Below are 17,248 nucleotides of genomic sequence, written 5' to 3'. Positions count from 1 at the left end.
GAGCGGATGTGTTCCGTGGAGTGGAGTGAAGTGATGCGGTGGTGGCGCGGCGCTTGTTTTTGTCTTTGAGGCGGAGTGGGGAGGGGGGGGGATGTGTTGTATCAGATAGTGCTTTGCGTTAGTTTGGATACTTGTTTATTCTGTGTGGTGAAGTGGCGCGGTAGAGAGGGGAGGGAGGAGGAGGAGGAGGATAAGTTAGACTCTTGGCGCTCAATTTCCTTCTGCCTGAAGGTCTAATACGAGTACAGATGCCGGGGGTGATGGCGTGTGTTTGTTTTTGATTCGAGGAACGGTTGTTGTAATCCGAGGATGCTATGTCGTGAGATTAAGGTTTGGTTACTTAGGTGTTGTAGCGGTCTGGGGAGAAGGACGTTTTCAAGAGTTGAGAGGCAATGCCATGGCTCAGAGAAGACTGAATGGAGAAGGTTCAGCGGAAGCTCTTGAATTATTGATCGCATGTTTGTCACTTTCACAATCACGTCAGGAATGCTGGCAGGACGTAGTACAATATAGACGTGCTGGTTACAATATCTGGGCGTGGGAAATGCCACTGCGTACGATCGATTTCTGCCGCAAGACTTGATTCTGCCTTGGCATAGATAGGGCTTGCTTCATTGAACTCCTGCCGCTACCACACGGCGTACACTGTCTGCAAATAAGAAAGCTGCATGCTCTTTGACTGGAGAGTTTCTGGTGATTCTGGAGCGATTTCGGTGGAGGTGACCGACGCATTGAATCATGGATTTGTCCTCTGATATTGGTCAGGATGGGGGTTCTCTTAAAAAAGGTCCATGGACATCTGCTGAAGACTCGATTTTGATTTCATATGTGACCAAGCATGGGGAGGGTAACTGGAATTCCGTGCAAAAACACTCTGGTCTGTTCCGCTGTGGAAAAAGCTGCCGACTACGTTGGGCCAATCATCTGCGTCCTAACCTCAAGAAAGGCGCCTTCACTCCGGAGGAAGAGCGCACTATCGTCGAGCTACATGCCAAGCTTGGCAACAAGTGGGCGCGCATGGCTGCCCAAGTATTTTCCTCAAAACATTTCACCTTCATTTCCGAAATTACTCCTCGCATGACGTTTTTCTCTGTCGGACAGCTATTTTGAATGTTTGGGTTAGTATTTCGTGCTCTAGGGTCACGGTTTCCAGTATCTCCATGTCAGTCTTTTGGAAGAATGTAAGGTTGAACTTGGCATGTGGCAAGGATCTTGATTCTGTTTTAAAGAGTAAGTCAGAATGTCGAGTTCCTTCCAGCAGCATGCCTTATCGTCCTCGATTCTGTTATGAGTTAAATTTTACAGTGAGTCTGGTTGAGTATGAAGCGCTCAAGGCTTTCAAGCGAGTGTTTCTGAAGTCACTTCTTCACTGCTAACGGCGGTTGCTCAATGAGTGTATTTATAGAATTTGGCAATGAAGGCAGTAGTTCCTCTGTTGTTACTTCTCAGCAACAACGTTGTCTGGTGTAGTGTTAACGATGGCGCACGTGTGTAGGTGAAGCGTATTGCTTTAATCGACTTCACATCTATTGTTGAAGCTGGGAGGATAAAACTTAAATGTATACGCCACTTGTCAAACTAGTCGCCTAACTGATCAGGATTTTCACTAAATGGAAAAAAATGCGAAATTGAGCAACTATATTCGTAAATCTAGCTTTAGCATGTAACCTTCTGGGTATTATGTCGTACGGAAGGGTTCTGTATGTACAGGACTAGCTATCTGAATGTATGTAGCAGTGTGTCTTAAGTTCAGACTCCAACTTAATCCTTCATGTTTTTCATGATTATTTATGGACAATTTTCTGAAGGTTTTTATTTTTATTTTTGCGTGCAACAGCTTCCCGGACGAACTGACAATGAGATTAAAAACTACTGGAATACCCGGATAAAACGAAGGATGCGAGCAGGATTGCCAGTATACCCTGCGGAGAAGGCAAAATCCAGCCCTACTCAGTATTATGGAAAGCCGTCAGATGGAAGGAGCTTCATATCTGGGGAGGACGCAGATTGTGATTTCATTTCAAGCTTCCCTCAGCCAGGTATTCAGAACTATGAGATGTACTCAGTTTTCTTCTTTTGTCTTGATGGTTTGAATGCTTTCCAAGAACAGCAATTAATACCAAGCTGGTCTTTTCGGCAGGTGATCATTTGCACAACCTTCACGCAATCAATGAATGTGACCATAGCTTGACAAGAAATTGTTTGTCTATGATCCCCATGGGCGCCCTTGCACCAAGTACCACAAATCAAGGGACCAACCAAGTGTTGAACAAGACCATTGGTAATCCCTTTGAACAAATAGAAGTCTTCAGGAACAGCCACCACGGGAGGAGTGGTATAGGCAATGGAAATGTGTCTTTCGCACAGCTCGCCGACGGAGGCAACTTGAATTTTCAAACTGATTTCAATTCATCCAGCCAAGGTTGCGATCGAGGCACTACTACAAGGGATGTGTTACCAGGATTTGGGAATGAACCCGAACGAAACATGATGCTTTATGATCGGATGTCTGCCTATGGAAATCTAAATTTACTTTTTAAACCTCCAGTGTCGAATGCCAGCTTGAAACTGGAGCTCCCTTCATGCCAATCAGCGGAGTCTGCCGACAGCGCAGGCACGCAGCGGTCTTCGATTACCAATCCTAGTCCGCTCATACCTTCTACCAATATTTTATCAGAATCTGAGAGCTATGGCTCAAATGCCAGCAACTTTCTTGAGACCTTAATGCAGGTGACAATTTGATAATTGATGTGTGTTCTGATGTGTATTGTTTATTTTTGTTGAACTGTACCTCCTATTATCTGTGTATTTTCAAGGAGCACGAATTAAATTCCACTATCCAGTGTCATACTTTTTTTATGCAGCTTTTGGTGACTGGTAATTTTCAGTGACTTTCAAGGATGTTTTTACCTTAAGTATTGGATAGCTTCATGTATCGGGATGCTTTGTTGTACTGGTATGGTTCTGAAAAACTTTGTCCATCTGGTTGTGAACTACACTTGTGCCCATTCATCAGTGCTGATTCAAATTCCTGTTTGCAGGATGCGCATCCGACAGAAGGGCTTGGGCAGGTTCGCTTTAGCATGGATATTATTGACCAGCTGATGGCTCTCACATCTGGAAACACGAACCCAGAGGTTGCAGCCCTTGTTTTGAGTCCTCAAAAGGGTAGGTGGGGTGAGAATAGCGATCCCACTACACCGCTGGCGGGTCGGACCTTTTCTGATCATAGTGAAGAAGTGTCACCGATGTGTCCAACTGGTAATTTGGACGATCCTGAAGCTAGCACAATGCCCTTGTTGAGTCAGTATTTGTATTTGCCTTATTATGGGTACAAGTCACAGACTTGTCCAGCAAAAGATCGCAAAAAGCTTCGGTTACCAATTTTGATCTAATGGGGGACAAACACGTTTTTGCCTGATGGCCATCTAATGTCCTGATGGTCTCCAATTCAGTTACTGAGTCCCTATTCTATGTCTTGCTGTTAAGTAGAACATGTTTGCCCCACCTCCAAACGTACTTGTACTGAAGTTGGAGGTGTGTTGGATGATGCAGTCCTTGTCTTTTAGGTACTTCAGTGCTATTTATGCAACTGTTCAGAAAAAAGTTGTACATAAGCGCTCTTGATGTTCCTGGTTCTCTCTTTGTTTGTTTTTATTTTTTTTACTTGAATTTTTAATTTTTATGGCTGATAACTATTATTTGGTTTTGCAGTACCTCAACTTGTAGCACCAAAAAACGAAGACAGCGTAAGAGAGATGCCGCGCGAAGGGATACAACAGGTCTGCACTGATGAGGACTTCCTGACGCTGTTAGACTTGGCAAATCCTGATTCAGTTCATGGATGGTACGGGTCTTCGGAATATTATTCTGCTGGAGGTGTTCCATGTGCCCCGCTTCTTGATATCATGGTTCCTGTACCAGAGCATCTACAGATGGCCGGGGGGTTGAACAGCCAAACCACCAATACTCAGAGCGCCCCTAATAACGTTTGGGAGCTTGATGTGGGCACTTGGAATACTGCATCAGTTGGTCGTCACCTAGGAGAATTCTCCTCTGTTGAGTACAGGCCACAGGCCTCGGTTGGGGATCAGAAGGTTGATCGCCGTGCCACATGCTGAAGGGATATCTTTTTCATCGGAGTCTCTTGTTGCATGTTCAAGGCTGACTTAGTTTTGGTCTGCTAGCAGCTGTTGCTTGTTAGCCATGCTAGTTGTGCCTTGCATCAGCACCGGACAGCTGAGATCGTGCTGATCAGGAAGTCGATGGTCTGTCCTTGCAACCCGTTTGTCGCGTTGCATAGTATGAACGAGTTATAGCGGAGGATTAATTCCCAAACCCAAGTGCTGAAGAGCCTGCTTTATGATATATGTCCATCGTTCTTTTTATCTTTGTTTACATCTATTTTATGTGTTTTATTTATTTATTTTTTGTTGCTTCACTAGCCCAGTCTTCACTCTATTATTGCAGTCGATTCCCTTGAAGGTATCTCGTGACTTATGGTACTATTGATTCAGGAAGTCGGAATAAGTCCACTGGCTTCTTGTTACATTTTGAATAAAAAACTATCTATTCCGAAGCACAGAGATCTTGAATGATTGTGTGTGTTGACATGAGTAAATGCTGTGGCAAGTTCTGAATATTATATGACCGGTCCAATTTTGTTTCTTTCTGAAATAGGGTACAAAATACTCTTGCTATTTTGATTACGAACTTGTTTTCTAGTAGTGGTACTGCTTATTATTGACACCACGGTGTGCTTATTCTGAAGTTAAATAAGCAGACATCAACAGAGACAACCAATATGGAAGGTTGCGGAACTGTGCCAAAAAAAGATAATATATCGATAGTAAATACTTATAATTCACATTACAACTGTACAACACCTACAAGCTTCCGGTTTTGGCGCATTCGTACTCTAGCGCAGTCCTTATTTTAAGTTATGGCTTGCTCTCACGTACGAACTGACGCTTCTCATAGGGCTGCAAATTTAGGCAATGCCATGTTGCGCGAGAAGGGGTTGGTGAGTCTCCTTCGCATTCTTGCCTGCGCAAGTTCCAGCAAATTAATATCACTCAAGTGAGCCATAGAGCATAAATACAGAACACACAGTAACCCATGTAAATCAATAGTTGAACTGAATAAGATCACAAAGGATGAGAGATTGTACCTAGACGAGCCATGAAGGCGATGAGGAGAAGGGAAAGAGCGGTGAAAATCAGGTCACCACCGATGAAGACACCGAGAAACTTCAGGGATTCGCTAAACAGCCATGAGCTCAGAGACAATAGAACAAACGCAAGGATGATCGATACAAGGCCGCTGGTAAGCACTGCAGGCCAGGTCGCCAGGGATCGCACTTGGCAAGCCATTAACAGCTTGATAATTCCCTGCGGAGTTCGACATAGCCATAAACAAATCATGTCAACAACGTTGACTGCCATGATTTATCCCCAAAACTCTCTTCATTGTTTTTGCTTGTTTTATGTTTTAATAAGTGTTAATGTTTGAGGGGCATGAAGCCATGAGAGAATTAGCAAGAATTCTTACGTGGACGAGGAACCAGCCGCACACGATGAAGACCAGCATAGTGGGATTGGGGACGCGCTGGAGCAGCATCCCGACACCAACGCCCAAGTGCAGGGCTCCAAGGAGTAGGAAGGAAGTTGTGCCAGGTGCGCCGCAAACCAAAATGAATTGAAGAAGAGTGACGGCTCCGCCGACAACTAGCAACCACGCAACTAGCTGATCCAGGGGCAAGTTTTTGAAGAAGAACGGCACCAAAATGGCGACCAAGCCCACAATGCCGAACACCACGCCATAGATGGTGTAGTACAGGGACAGCCTCTCCAAATGCTCATCGGCCACCTGCACAGCACACACTTGTTCGTCATTTATCTAACACAAAAAGATATTTTTCACAGAGCAGGGAGGTTTCCAGCGATTTCCGTATTGTTCTTTGAGAGATGTTCAAACCATCTGAATCCAGTTGCTCTAAATGTTGATGATAGCTGGAAAGCCATAGAACAAGGAGAGTCAAGGAGGTTGGGATTCAAGTGGTTACTTGGCCAGTGAGAGGATGGATAGGAATATTAATGTAATACGTATGCCGATCCGGGATCACAACTTCACTCCCATCGGGAGTTTGAGTTGTTTGAGTGTATGCTCCGTCCGCCATTTTTACCGCTTGATTTATCCTTCACACACTGATGAAACGTGCTCTGCTCTCCAGCAACCACATTCACCACCAGCAAGATGAGTTTCCAACGTACCCAAATGATTAAAACCCGAGACCCAAATAATTACAAAAATTTACAAAAAGAACGTCCTAAAACTCCCCACAAATATAGTATAAAAGTACGACGCCGTCCCTGCTCCTGCCACAGAGGCTGCTTCCTCGCATCACCTCAAATTCACAGCAAGTTTATCTAGAAGTACGTCAAAACAGCCCTCCAAAACAACAGGACCGTTCATTAATTTCGAAGCACAATCCCGTCTGCCGACACTCAAATCCACGAAAAAACCCAACTACAGTACACGATCCGTCCCTCCCAATCAAAACCCTCTTTACATTCGCGCACAGGATTCACAAAAAACCCTCTTTACATTCGCGCACAGGATTCACAAAGGCTGGCACTGTTGCTGCTATGAACCCAAGCTACCTTTTCCGCGAACGTCACACACACGAACAAATGACTAAAATCGATGGCATGATAGTACTGGGATTTATGGGCTTACTTACCAAGGCAAAGTAGTCGCAACGATCAGTACGAGATCGGGGGGCGCCCGGGCAGGCGGTGGCGCAGGTCGAAAGATCGAAGGGGGCCGCAGATGCTGTTTCTACAGCTCGAAAGCGGCCGAGGCCGAGCTGAAGTAAAAATGGGGAAGCTAGGAGCAGGGCGAGACAACTGGCACCTTGGGGGTCCAGCCAATCGCCTCATGCAGCCACCACGTGGACGCCGCCACGTGTGATTGGGGGCGATCCTGTGTCAGCTCTGGAATTGTCGCCCATCCTTCCAGCGTGGCACTTTCAGGACCCGAACTGTGACAGCTGGATGGGTCCAGTGGGACTCCGCTCGCTGAGGATCAGGAGTACAGGCCTCAGCAGTGTTCCTCATATCACTTATATAATAATAAACATCCCAATTGTGCACCATTTGTGGGTAATATTCCCTGGTTTTGCATGGAAAATAGACGGTAAATAGGGTTTTATTTTGTTATATTCCTTGGATTATTCCTTCATTATGTGGGGAGGTCTGCTGACGTGGCTTGGATGAACAATTGGATGATAGTTCTGGTGGAGTAAAGGTGGAATCTGAATTTCTTCATTTGACCTTGATTTGATGCTGACAAACATCAAAGATACAAAAAAAAAAAAAAAAAAGCAAAAAAAAAAGTAAAAAAGTAAAAGATTTTAAAAAAAGAAAGAAAGAAAGTATGGAATGAGGAATTAAAAGCACTTTTGTTTGCAACTTTTTTGCTTTTGAAACCATGTAGAGTTTGGTTAAAGTCCGCAATGATATGTGAAGTGGTGGCAAGTTGAGCTTCAATGGAATATCATATGCAACCAGGATGTGATATGGGTACAGAAAAGGGACAACCACATTGGTATATATTAAAAAATATGTATTTTAAACAATGTGAGATGTGACTTGAATTTGTGACCACAAACTTTTTGTTGTCTTTGTGGGCTTGTTGGAATGGAAACAAACATGTATGCCAGGTTATACTTACTTTGGGTATTTTCATGTTAACTTGTATGTTTTGAATAATTCCATGTGAAGACTGTGTTTATTGATTCACATGGAAGCAATGTTAATACTGAACTATAAATATAAATAAGTTCCAGTATTTGTAGTGAAACATTTATGTCACAATAAATAAATACATGTAGTGAGTGAGGCTACTACATTGGGCACAAAGGTGGTTCATTCTGATGTACATGTTCACATTACACTAATTCCTGGAATGAGATAAATCAATGTTGGGCCTTTCTCATTGTGATTTTCAATTATTTGGAGTACAAAAATTCAACAGCATCAATTTTCTTTGAAATCTGTCAGTTCAAATATGCACCAATTTGAAGCAAAATTTGATGTAAAATATCATGAAAATAAATAATGAATGGAAAAATCACATTATACATATAATATTCTTTTAGGCATAATTGATAATATATTCAAATCACTTAAAATGAAGAAAAATCCAAAAGACAAACAAATTGTGCAAGTTTTGATGCTCAGTATGGCATATTTTCATGCTCAAACTGCTTCAGGATAATCATTGTCATCATGCCTTGATGAATTACGACTTATAGAATAAGAATCAGAATGTAAATTCACTTGTAGAAGTGAATAACACTTTTCAAAAATCAAATTCCGTTAAAAATAGTTGTTCCAAATCACTTTCAAATAAGATTTTCTCATTATAGTTTCAACATGTAATTCCCAATTTTCCCATATCATCTTGATTTCTTCAAGAACATTTATAATAATAAAAGAAGACACAAAGGTTCATTTTCAAAATTTAAAGCTCAACTTTGTGATTTAATATTTTTTTCATTAAAATATTACATATCCAATTATGTGTGTGTATACATACACACACACACACACACACACACATATATATATATATATATATATATATATCTTAAACTGATTTGAAATAATGATTTTGTGGGTGGAATATGAGCAAATTAGTTGCTAATACAACATCAGTTACGATTGCTTAATTTTCTCAAAAAAACGTTCTAAAAATAGCTGTAAGCTTCATCAATTAAAATAATATTCGTTTGTCACAAAGTCGCAAAAATTTGACGATTTTTCCAACACTTGAGATATGCAAATTTACCTGGTGATTGTTGTAGTGAAATAATTATAATTTTTATAATTTTTACTTTAATAAATAATTCTTTTAATAGTAATTTTCTACATCATGAAAACAAAGTTGCAATGAGGAAGCTCCCCATCAAAATACATTTATTGTATACTGAATCTGGTGATTATGAATTTGTGGAAAGAAAACATGCTGTATTTTTGTTTGTTTATTTATTTTATAAATAACCATTCTCAGAATACATTATTTTGAATTGTCTTCACTGTTTTCAGATGCCAGAATACAAGACAATATCTTGCTGCTAATTTTTTTGTTCACCCACTTATTTGAATGTTGATCTTTTGGAGAAAAATATCAAATTACTTTGTGATCAAACAAATCTTATTTAAGGCATCATTAAAACAAAAAAATTAGTAAGGTGGGTCATAAAAGGCAAAACTACATGAAAAATTAGATCACTAGAGAATGCTGTTGAAGGGTCATCATAAAACAACAACAAAGGCTAAGGAATCTAATATTCATATGCATCCAGAGCCCTAGAATGGAAAAATTGCAGCTCCCAGCTCAATAAAGCTTCGTAGCTAGCAGCTGCATTTGCCAAATTTCTGATAAATCCTCCCCAAAACTCAATCAATTTGGACTGAAAAATTACATTTAAAAAAAAAAAAAAAATAGTAAACAGGAATGCAATAGAAAAGAACAACTACTAGTGACATTCTCAGCCAAATGCTTCTCCCAGAATTAAGAACCTATGGAGACTTCACATTAGTTGGAGCCCATCTACCCACTGGGAACACCAATCACATTAGCCACTTGCATACATTTTCTAACTTGTTCAGATTTATAGCAAGATAACAACATTTAAAAGAAACACACAATATTTGTATTGTACACATAAAGCGAGAGAGAGAGAGAGAGAGAGAGAGAGACTAATTCCACTTACAGAGGAGTGCCCTTGGAAATTAGGGTTAACCCATTCACTCACATCCATGACTGAGCTCCACCTGCCTTAACTGCTGTGCTAGAGCAAACCCTAATTCCAGGGAGAGCCCCTTTGTGGAGCTGGGAGGGGGGGAGGGAGGTTGCAAAGCCCTGTTGTGATGGATGAGTGGGTGCCAAAGCCAACTCATCATCATGGAGCTCTCACTCACTCATGGCAACAACTCAAAGCCTGGTAGGGAAATGTAGCAAAGGATGAACGAACTGGATCATTTATCCCCCCCCCCCCCACCAAGGAAATTGGGGCTGTGAAAGGGATGGAATTTGTGCTGCATGTTCATCATGTCATGGGGGAAGGAAGCAAACAAACTGTGGTGGTGAGTGAGTGTTTCTTCTTTGTTGTCAGTGATGGATGGCAAATTAACAGTGATGGATTTAGGGTTTTGAGAGGGGGGGGTTTCTCAACTGTTTTGTTTTTGTTTTCTTTTGCTGCAAAGGGGGAAGGGGGGTGCATCATATGCTCTGCTTAAGTACAACACACACACTCAGTATCAAGAGTACCCTCTCTGCCTGCTCTAAGAATGAAATGGCATTATCACACATGTTGCTGATGATCATTGAAAGGTATTGGGCTCAGGGGCAACATGATGCACAGCCTACCCTTTGCTACTACCATAGTGGAACAAAATAAATGTCAAGTAATAAGTTATATAATTTTAACAGTTTTTTTTTTGCTGAAGTAAAACTTGAAAAATCCCCACAAAAACTGTGTTAATTCTCTGCTGAGAAAAACCAGCATGGAAAACCCTTTTTTTTTGCATTGGCAAGAGTAGGGTAGGGAGGGTGGGAACGAGCGGGGAACGGGCAGGAGAACGGGGACGGGAACCGAGAGGGAACGTTCCACCGGGTCGGAATGCCTAACGGCTTTACAACTGCCCTGCGGGCATTCCCTAGGCCTTGCGACGCGATCACGGGTGTTATTGTTATTGTTTTTGCGATCTGCCCGTTGCCCACAGCCCGCCGTCCCGAAGGATCCAGTTTCTTGATGACCTTGGCGTTGCGAGTCTCCATCGTCGTCCGCGAGGCCACCTCGCGCTCTGCTGCAGCTTCCCTTCTTTGCACGCTCCCTCAAGGAAAATCCCTGGTCGATACTCTCTCCCCTTTTCGTGTCTTGGTGCGGTTTTTGCACCCATTTTCCAGGGGACCCACTTCTTGGTTTGCCGTTTGTGAGCCTGTTTTGTGTGTGCATTGGATTTGGTAGCTGCGTCCCCATCCACCTACAGTAGAAGCAGCAGGAGGAGGAGGAGGAGGAGGAGGAGGAGGAGGATTCGAGAGTGCATTGGCAGGAGTAGGCTTGAGGCTTCGTGGCTGGGTGGCGTGTTTCCTTCCATGGAATTGGTTGTGATCTTGACGAGGATTTCATCTCTGGAGCAGGCTTCTTGTTGATGGAGCTGTGTGGGGGAGAAGCTGGGCTCTACTGGTTCTCAAACGCGGCATTGAGCCTGCAGTGATTTCTTGATCATAATCGACCGGCCTTCTTCCATGTCAGTGCTTTTCGTGATCTGCTCGTGCACTGGTGCTGGTTAGTCGGTTGTGTTTGTGTGTATCAGAAGAAGGAAAAACGCTCGGAGTCTGCAGGTTTTGACAAGTGCTTTTGGCAACCAAGTGATGAGCGTCATGCGTAATGGAAACAGTGTGGGGACTGATTATGGGGTCATGTGTCTGAGTTTTTTTTTTTTTTTTTTTTTTTTTTTTTTTGGAGGACACGGGGCTTTTTGTAGATGATTGTTGAAAGTCACAATGTTGGGCGTCGTCAATGTCTCGCTTTGGTTTAAAAACTAGTCTTTATCGGCTTTACTTCAATTTTTGTTCCTTGTTTGTCATTTCAATTTCAAGAATCTTGATTACATAATGTAAAAATTAATCGAACTCCAGGTTCTATCTGGTTTAAGATCACGTTAATCTCGTGTCCTCGAAGTTGGTTGGGTTTAAAAATCGTTTAGTATAGTCTTTTAAATAGACAATGTCTCTCACATCTGTATCACGCCAACAATGAAAGTTGGCATGCTAATCAGTACAGTAGTGCTTTTGTCTTTAAAACAATTTGGTCACCATTTGGTTGCAAGCCGGGCCATTCACTGAGTTGTGACAACAACCGTCAGAAGTCCTTTGAGGATTCATATTCACTCAACCACAAAGAGGCTGGAGAATTGTATTGGAGTCATCGCTACACGAATTAAAAATGGAATAACACAACAAGGATGTCAGCCACAGCCTTGGGTATATGATTGATGAGAATCTCGATGAGCTGTTCTAAGAATCTCCTTCAGAATTCATGACCGGGACAATCCCATGAGATTGACTTTGATGCAGCTTGCCGCTTGTGGGCTTGGATTCACAGGAAGGAGACGCAGCAACCAGTTTTGACGCTGTTTCAGGCTTCATATGAACAAAACCCAAAGTTATTATGCATTAAATACCAAGAATTAGCGAGGGAATTAATAAGAAAACTTGAACTGGCGAAAATACAAACGACGAGGAAGGGAGATATGGGGTCGGCAGCTTATGAGCCAGCATTGAAAAAGGCCAGAATTTTTTCAGTGACTCCTCTCTCAGTAGATGAGAACGGATTTGGTAACAGTAGTGGAGTCAGTGGGCAAGATCAGGTCAATGGCGATCTCGACTGCCGTCGATTTGGAACACCTGAGGGATGTCCTTACGGAACCAAATGCAGGTTCAAGCATGGCCCAGCAGGTACACATACTATCTCTTCAAAATACTCCATCATAAGACAAATTCTTTCGAAACAATGACTCTTGCACAGTCTGTGGATTAATATTACTTTGTACGTGAGCGGGCTAAAAATCTCAAATTCTGATTTGCTTTTTGCATAGCTCCATACCCGACATCAATTACCGTTAGGAATCACAGTTTTGAATGCTGCATCGGGATTACAAGAGGCACGCGTGATCACAAAAAGATGAAAATAAAATGGGTTGACTCGTTGCCATGATTTAATTATAAAAATGAACATTGACATGTGTCTGTTAAAAAGATCGACATTAACTGAAAGGTATTTCGATTAGAATTCTTGTTTATCTTGCAGCAAGAGCTGTAATACTTCTGACAGTGTCACACCGAATGCGAGGTGAAACTTGACATGTGGAACTGAATTGCGAGCAAGATGTTCACTTTTCGGGATGACGAGAAATTGACATAACCATTGAATCAGTGGACGACCGCACTGGCAGTCGATAAGTATCGCGTACGAATCATAGATTACAGTAGGCGGCACTAGCCTGAAATCGTAGCGACTTTTCATATTCTAGCTTCAAGGTTTGGCGTGAGGTTCAAGTTCGTCGGAGGATACTTTCGTTAATGTCACACCTTTTTAGGCTATGAACAAGCTGTACTTAATTCTTCCAGCTAGAGTCAGGTTGCTGCAATTGATTAAAAAGTGGCAACATAAAACATCTGATTTTTACAAACACTCACTGCAGGGCCATTGGGTATATATTTCAAACAGCGAGTGGCTGGAAGAGCCCAAGATATCCTCTTATAACATGTCAACTTTGCGTAATCGTGTGCAGATGAAAGACAAATTGAGCAGCCAGTGTCCGCTCTGGGGAGCAAGACCAAGCCTTGCACTAAATTCTTCAGGTTGGACTCTTTCTGACACATCTGTTCGTTCATGCCAAGTCTTCATTTAGTCAAGCCTTGCCATACTTGGTTACTTGATTTTCCGCTAATGTCTTTCGATTGTTCTTTATGTTACAAATGATTGTCATCGAGTAGTTCCCAGACCCGATTTCAGTTGCACCATCGACACACAGTTTTAAAATTTTATTTAAATTCATCTTAACTTTTCTTCGTTTTCCTTTTTTTCTGTGGGCGACATTGCAGCACATCTGGGTGCCCATATGGAGAAGGGTGCCATTTCCTACACTGTGTACCAGGAGGAATAGCTGCCTTAGGCCTCATGCCTTTAGGAGTTGCTGTGGGCACTCCAACTGCGCTAACGCCCACATCTGGGATGCGCACCGTGATGGGTGGATTTGGCCCAAATTCCAGTACCCCTCTGCCTGGAGGCTCCCCAGACCCAAGTGTGACAGTTGGGGGCTACAAAACGAGGTTGTGCAACAAGTTCAGCACTCCCGAAGGATGCCGATTTGGGGACAAGTGCCACTTCGCTCACGGAGAAAGTGATTTGCGACCTTCTAATGTCCGCTCCAACGGCGTCGATCACTTGGTATTGCTCAATTTTATTTTAAAATAAATTACATTTTTTAGGATTTCACAACATAGCATTGATATGCCTTTCAAATCATGTGTGCAGGCATTTGATTTGTTTTTAGGAGAGGTCTAATAATTACCTGTTGGAATTGTTTGGCAGGGAAATTGCAGTTACCAGAACTGGTTATCGTATATGCAAGAGGTACTATTAGATGGAAGTCCTATAATTCCCAGACCCTGAAATTCTCTATCGCGTGTTTTGTTTTCTGCTAGTCAATGTTTATGTGTAAATGTGTTACGATAACTTCATTCACAGCCTGAGCATGAGACAGCCAGTTCATGTCGGTTCATGTTGGTGTCATTGGCAAATGAGTCCAAATTTGTGATAGGACTTGGAATCCTCCTACGTCTGGATTAAGATACACAACCTAAGCTTTTTAAGTATTTTAGTTTTATATTTTTCTTTGTTTCGAAAGATCTTGTGCTTCTTCAAACCTTTCAGGTTCGATTCATGCCCTCTTTTAAGGTCCCCCCTATGACTGACTTTAATTTCTGTACCTGAGAGTAAGATGATGGCTCACAGTTCTAACGTCAAGGCTGAAGTTGTCATTGCATAAGCTGCAGGCCGCGTACGCAAATGGAGGCACCCATCTTCTTCCACCCGTTGCGACTGCCATCTACTATGGAGAACCAACACCTCCAGGAGTCATGCCAGCCACCGCAGCAGGATTTGGACTTAATAGTGGGAATTTAAAGATGAGTATAGAGGCAGTCTTAGCGGGTGCCATAATAGGGAAAGCTGGTGCAAATGTCAAACAAATCAGCCGCTTGACAGGTGACACACACCTTTACCTTATGTTTCCCTTCGGAATTGAAATCAAAATGTCAGTAGAGGTAAATAAGTTCATTAATTGTGTCAATTTCTTATTGAACTCTGGGTTCTTCGTAAGTTCAGATACCAACAGCTATGTCATTACTTTACAATTGCTGAAATTAATGGTGCTTTCTGGAGCATTACTATCAGGTTGTAAGCTGACAATACGAGACCACGAATCAAACGCGAGCATGCGCAACGTAGAGATGGAAGGCACATACGAGCAGATTGAGCGTGCCAGCGAGATGGTGAGGCAGTTTTTGTCCCACAAAGAGGTGGTGCCTCAGCGTGTTGCAGCCATTGCCTCACACAACTTCAAAACCAAGTTGTGTGAAAATTTTAGTCAAGGGACGTGCACCTTTGCTGACCGTTGCCATTTTGCACATGGTACCTCTGAGCTACGACCTTTGACGAGGTCATAATGCTCATCGTGGAGCCACTCTCTATCTTGATGTAGATTATTTTGCACTTTCTTACAATATCGTGACATTACATCCACCTCGTGTATGCAAACTTGACATTATTCAGTTCTACACCCACTATTGAATAAATCATGCTGTTCTTTGGTATTTCTACAACTCGGCAGCACATGCATTCTTATGCTACGATGTTATCTACACTGGTGTCATTCCTGGGTGATTAAGTTACTCCACTGCAATTTTGCCTGCACTGCTCAGCGCAGCTGGTATCCAATTCAATTCTAACCTGCAAGGGCTCCCGAATTTTTCCATGGTCCTAAGTTGCAGGCGAATGACATGGTTAGCAGTCGATGTCCTAGATGAAATTCTTTGCAGGGTTAAATTGATCATTGATGACTATTATTGTGTGCAAAACTACTCTCCAAGTCTTTGCAGACACAAATGAAACTCTCATTCCATTGATGATTATGGGTGCCAACTTTTGAATGAGTTCTGGAAGGAAGGTTAACCTTGGTCTTCACTTGTAACCCTTATGAATGTGTGTGGATTTCGAAGGAAATGGAAAATCACATTAGATTTCAATGCATTTGTCAGCATCGAAGTTGCCGAACTATGTAGAATTGGAAAAACTAAAACCATGAGATATCACGGCAGAAACAGTTCTGGACCATCTCTTTCAGAGCTTGAAAATCTCCCCAAAATCTCCCCATTTCGCTTCAGATTACTTTTCATTGTTTCCCATGCTTAGAAACATAGCCTATGCTGAAGACAATATCCATATCGTACACAATTTGTGATGCAGAAAGAATGCCGAAGTAGCAAGGGTTGGGCGGTTGCCAGCATCTCCATGTTCACCACTGATGAATTTCTACTTCCTTCTCTCTCTTCATTTCCTTTCGATTCGTTTGTTTTAGTCTCTGTTCATGTTTTTCCCTGAATAAAAATAAAATCTTAGCTTGTAAAGTGAGTATCTTAACACACACAGATGCAACGGAAATAAACATGTGGAGATATTTGACGTGTTTTTATTAAATTTTAAAGAGCTCAGAAATAGCTGAGAAAATTAAAAGAAATCATTTCGGAAATTTAATTATTTGAAAGATATTAATCACATTGTTTTATATAAAGTTCTATATTTTAAATTATTATAGCTCAAATTTTATGTTAGGAGTATCTGTGGAGAAATATACTAGTTTTGATGCTTTCGAGTGGTTGTCAGACTTTTTGACTAGCATCCAAACAAGTTGTCCATGAAAGTTCTGCAAACTCAAATTAGCTAACTGTAAAGAAAAAGGATTTATGATTCAAGCTAAAGAAAAGAGCTTGGAAAAATACATTGACTATTTAGTATCTGTGTAATACTATAAATTCTAAGAGCATTGATTGAAAATGTCATTCACAAAAAAACAACAAATAAATAAATAAATAAATAAATAAATAAAAATCAATCTTTTGAAGCATCAAAATATTTCAAAAAGAATATTTTAGAGGTATCCTGATTTATTTTGTTTCTCAAAATTTTAAATTAATTAACAAGATCTTTAGACAATTAAAATTAGAAAGTTCTTCAATTTAGGCTAATAGACTATGGCAAAGCATGTTTGAGGAAAATTACAAAATTAAACAAGAAAAAGCCATAAACTAAACCAAACCCTTTTAATTATTTTTTTTTACCAAACTTGGATTAAATTTTTTTTTTAAAAAAATAGCATTCACTAATGTAGAATCAATAATTAATTGTAACTAAATCCCACTACCTAAAGTAAACACTCAACCAACTCGTTTTTGAAATAGGAACACTTTTGTACTCATGATATTAAACTTAATTCAAGAAAGGGATTCATTCACTTATGTTTCAAATAAATGTAAACAAACATATAGAATAATATTAAATAGACCCATGCTTTTACTAAAATCCACCCACCCTTGGTAAAGAATATGGTAA

General features: G+C 41.3%; 3 protein-coding genes and 1 long non-coding RNA gene across 7 annotated transcripts; 2 read left to right on the top strand and 2 right to left on the bottom strand.

Annotated features, from left to right (window-relative positions):
* On the top strand, positions 1-4,582 carry LOC112292737 (uncharacterized). The gene is made up of 5 exons (XM_024541529.3): positions 1-1,029; positions 1,838-2,039; positions 2,141-2,730; positions 3,042-3,261; positions 3,715-4,582. Exons 1-5 carry the CDS (start codon positions 739-741, stop codon positions 4,119-4,121), a joined length of 1,710 nt encoding a protein of 569 aa, XP_024397297.1. The 5' UTR covers positions 1-738; the 3' UTR covers positions 4,122-4,582.
* Positions 4,583-4,821: 239 nt separating this feature from the next.
* On the bottom strand, positions 4,822-6,836 carry LOC112292738 (uncharacterized). 2 transcript variants are annotated; one of them, XM_024541533.3, is made up of 5 exons: positions 6,663-6,836; positions 6,065-6,221; positions 5,551-5,868; positions 5,171-5,390; positions 4,822-5,046 (listed from the first exon to the last, which is right to left on the bottom strand). In XM_024541533.3, exons 2-5 carry the CDS (start codon positions 6,176-6,178, stop codon positions 4,991-4,993), a joined length of 708 nt encoding a protein of 235 aa, XP_024397301.1. In that variant the 5' UTR covers positions 6,179-6,221; positions 6,663-6,836; the 3' UTR covers positions 4,822-4,990. The 2 variants fall into 2 exon arrangements, with proteins under 2 accessions (XP_024397301.1, XP_024397299.1); XM_024541531.3 differs by having other exon boundaries at positions 6,743-6,836.
* Positions 6,837-9,011: 2,175 nt separating this feature from the next.
* LOC141046295 (uncharacterized) lies at positions 9,012-10,754 on the bottom strand. Its single transcript, XR_012219109.2, has 2 exons — positions 9,782-10,754; positions 9,012-9,443 (listed from the first exon to the last, which is right to left on the bottom strand). It is a non-coding gene; the product is annotated as an uncharacterized LOC141046295 (long non-coding RNA).
* Positions 10,755-10,829: 75 nt separating this feature from the next.
* Positions 10,830-15,462, top strand: LOC112292420 (zinc finger CCCH domain-containing protein 14). 3 transcript variants are annotated; one of them, XM_024540880.3, is made up of 7 exons: positions 10,830-11,321; positions 12,179-12,531; positions 13,368-13,437; positions 13,681-14,026; positions 14,171-14,212; positions 14,614-14,845; positions 15,035-15,462. In XM_024540880.3, coding segments are annotated over exons 1-7 (1,317 nt in total). In that variant the 5' UTR covers positions 10,830-11,319; the 3' UTR covers positions 15,307-15,462. The 3 variants fall into 3 exon arrangements, with proteins under 3 accessions (XP_024396648.1, XP_024396650.1, XP_024396651.1); XM_024540882.3 differs by having other exon boundaries at positions 10,833-11,321; positions 14,635-14,845; XM_024540883.3 differs by lacking the exon at positions 10,830-11,321 and adding an exon at positions 11,338-12,057.
* The last annotated feature ends 1,786 nt before the right edge of the window (positions 15,463-17,248 follow it).

Source organism: Physcomitrium patens, chromosome 15 (assembly GCF_059467195.1).
Source record: "Physcomitrium patens ecotype Gransden chromosome 15, ASM5946719v1, whole genome shotgun sequence".
Lineage (NCBI taxonomy): Eukaryota > Viridiplantae > Streptophyta > Bryopsida > Funariales > Funariaceae > Physcomitrium > Physcomitrium patens.
This window is presented reverse-complemented; position numbering and strand designations above follow the sequence as displayed.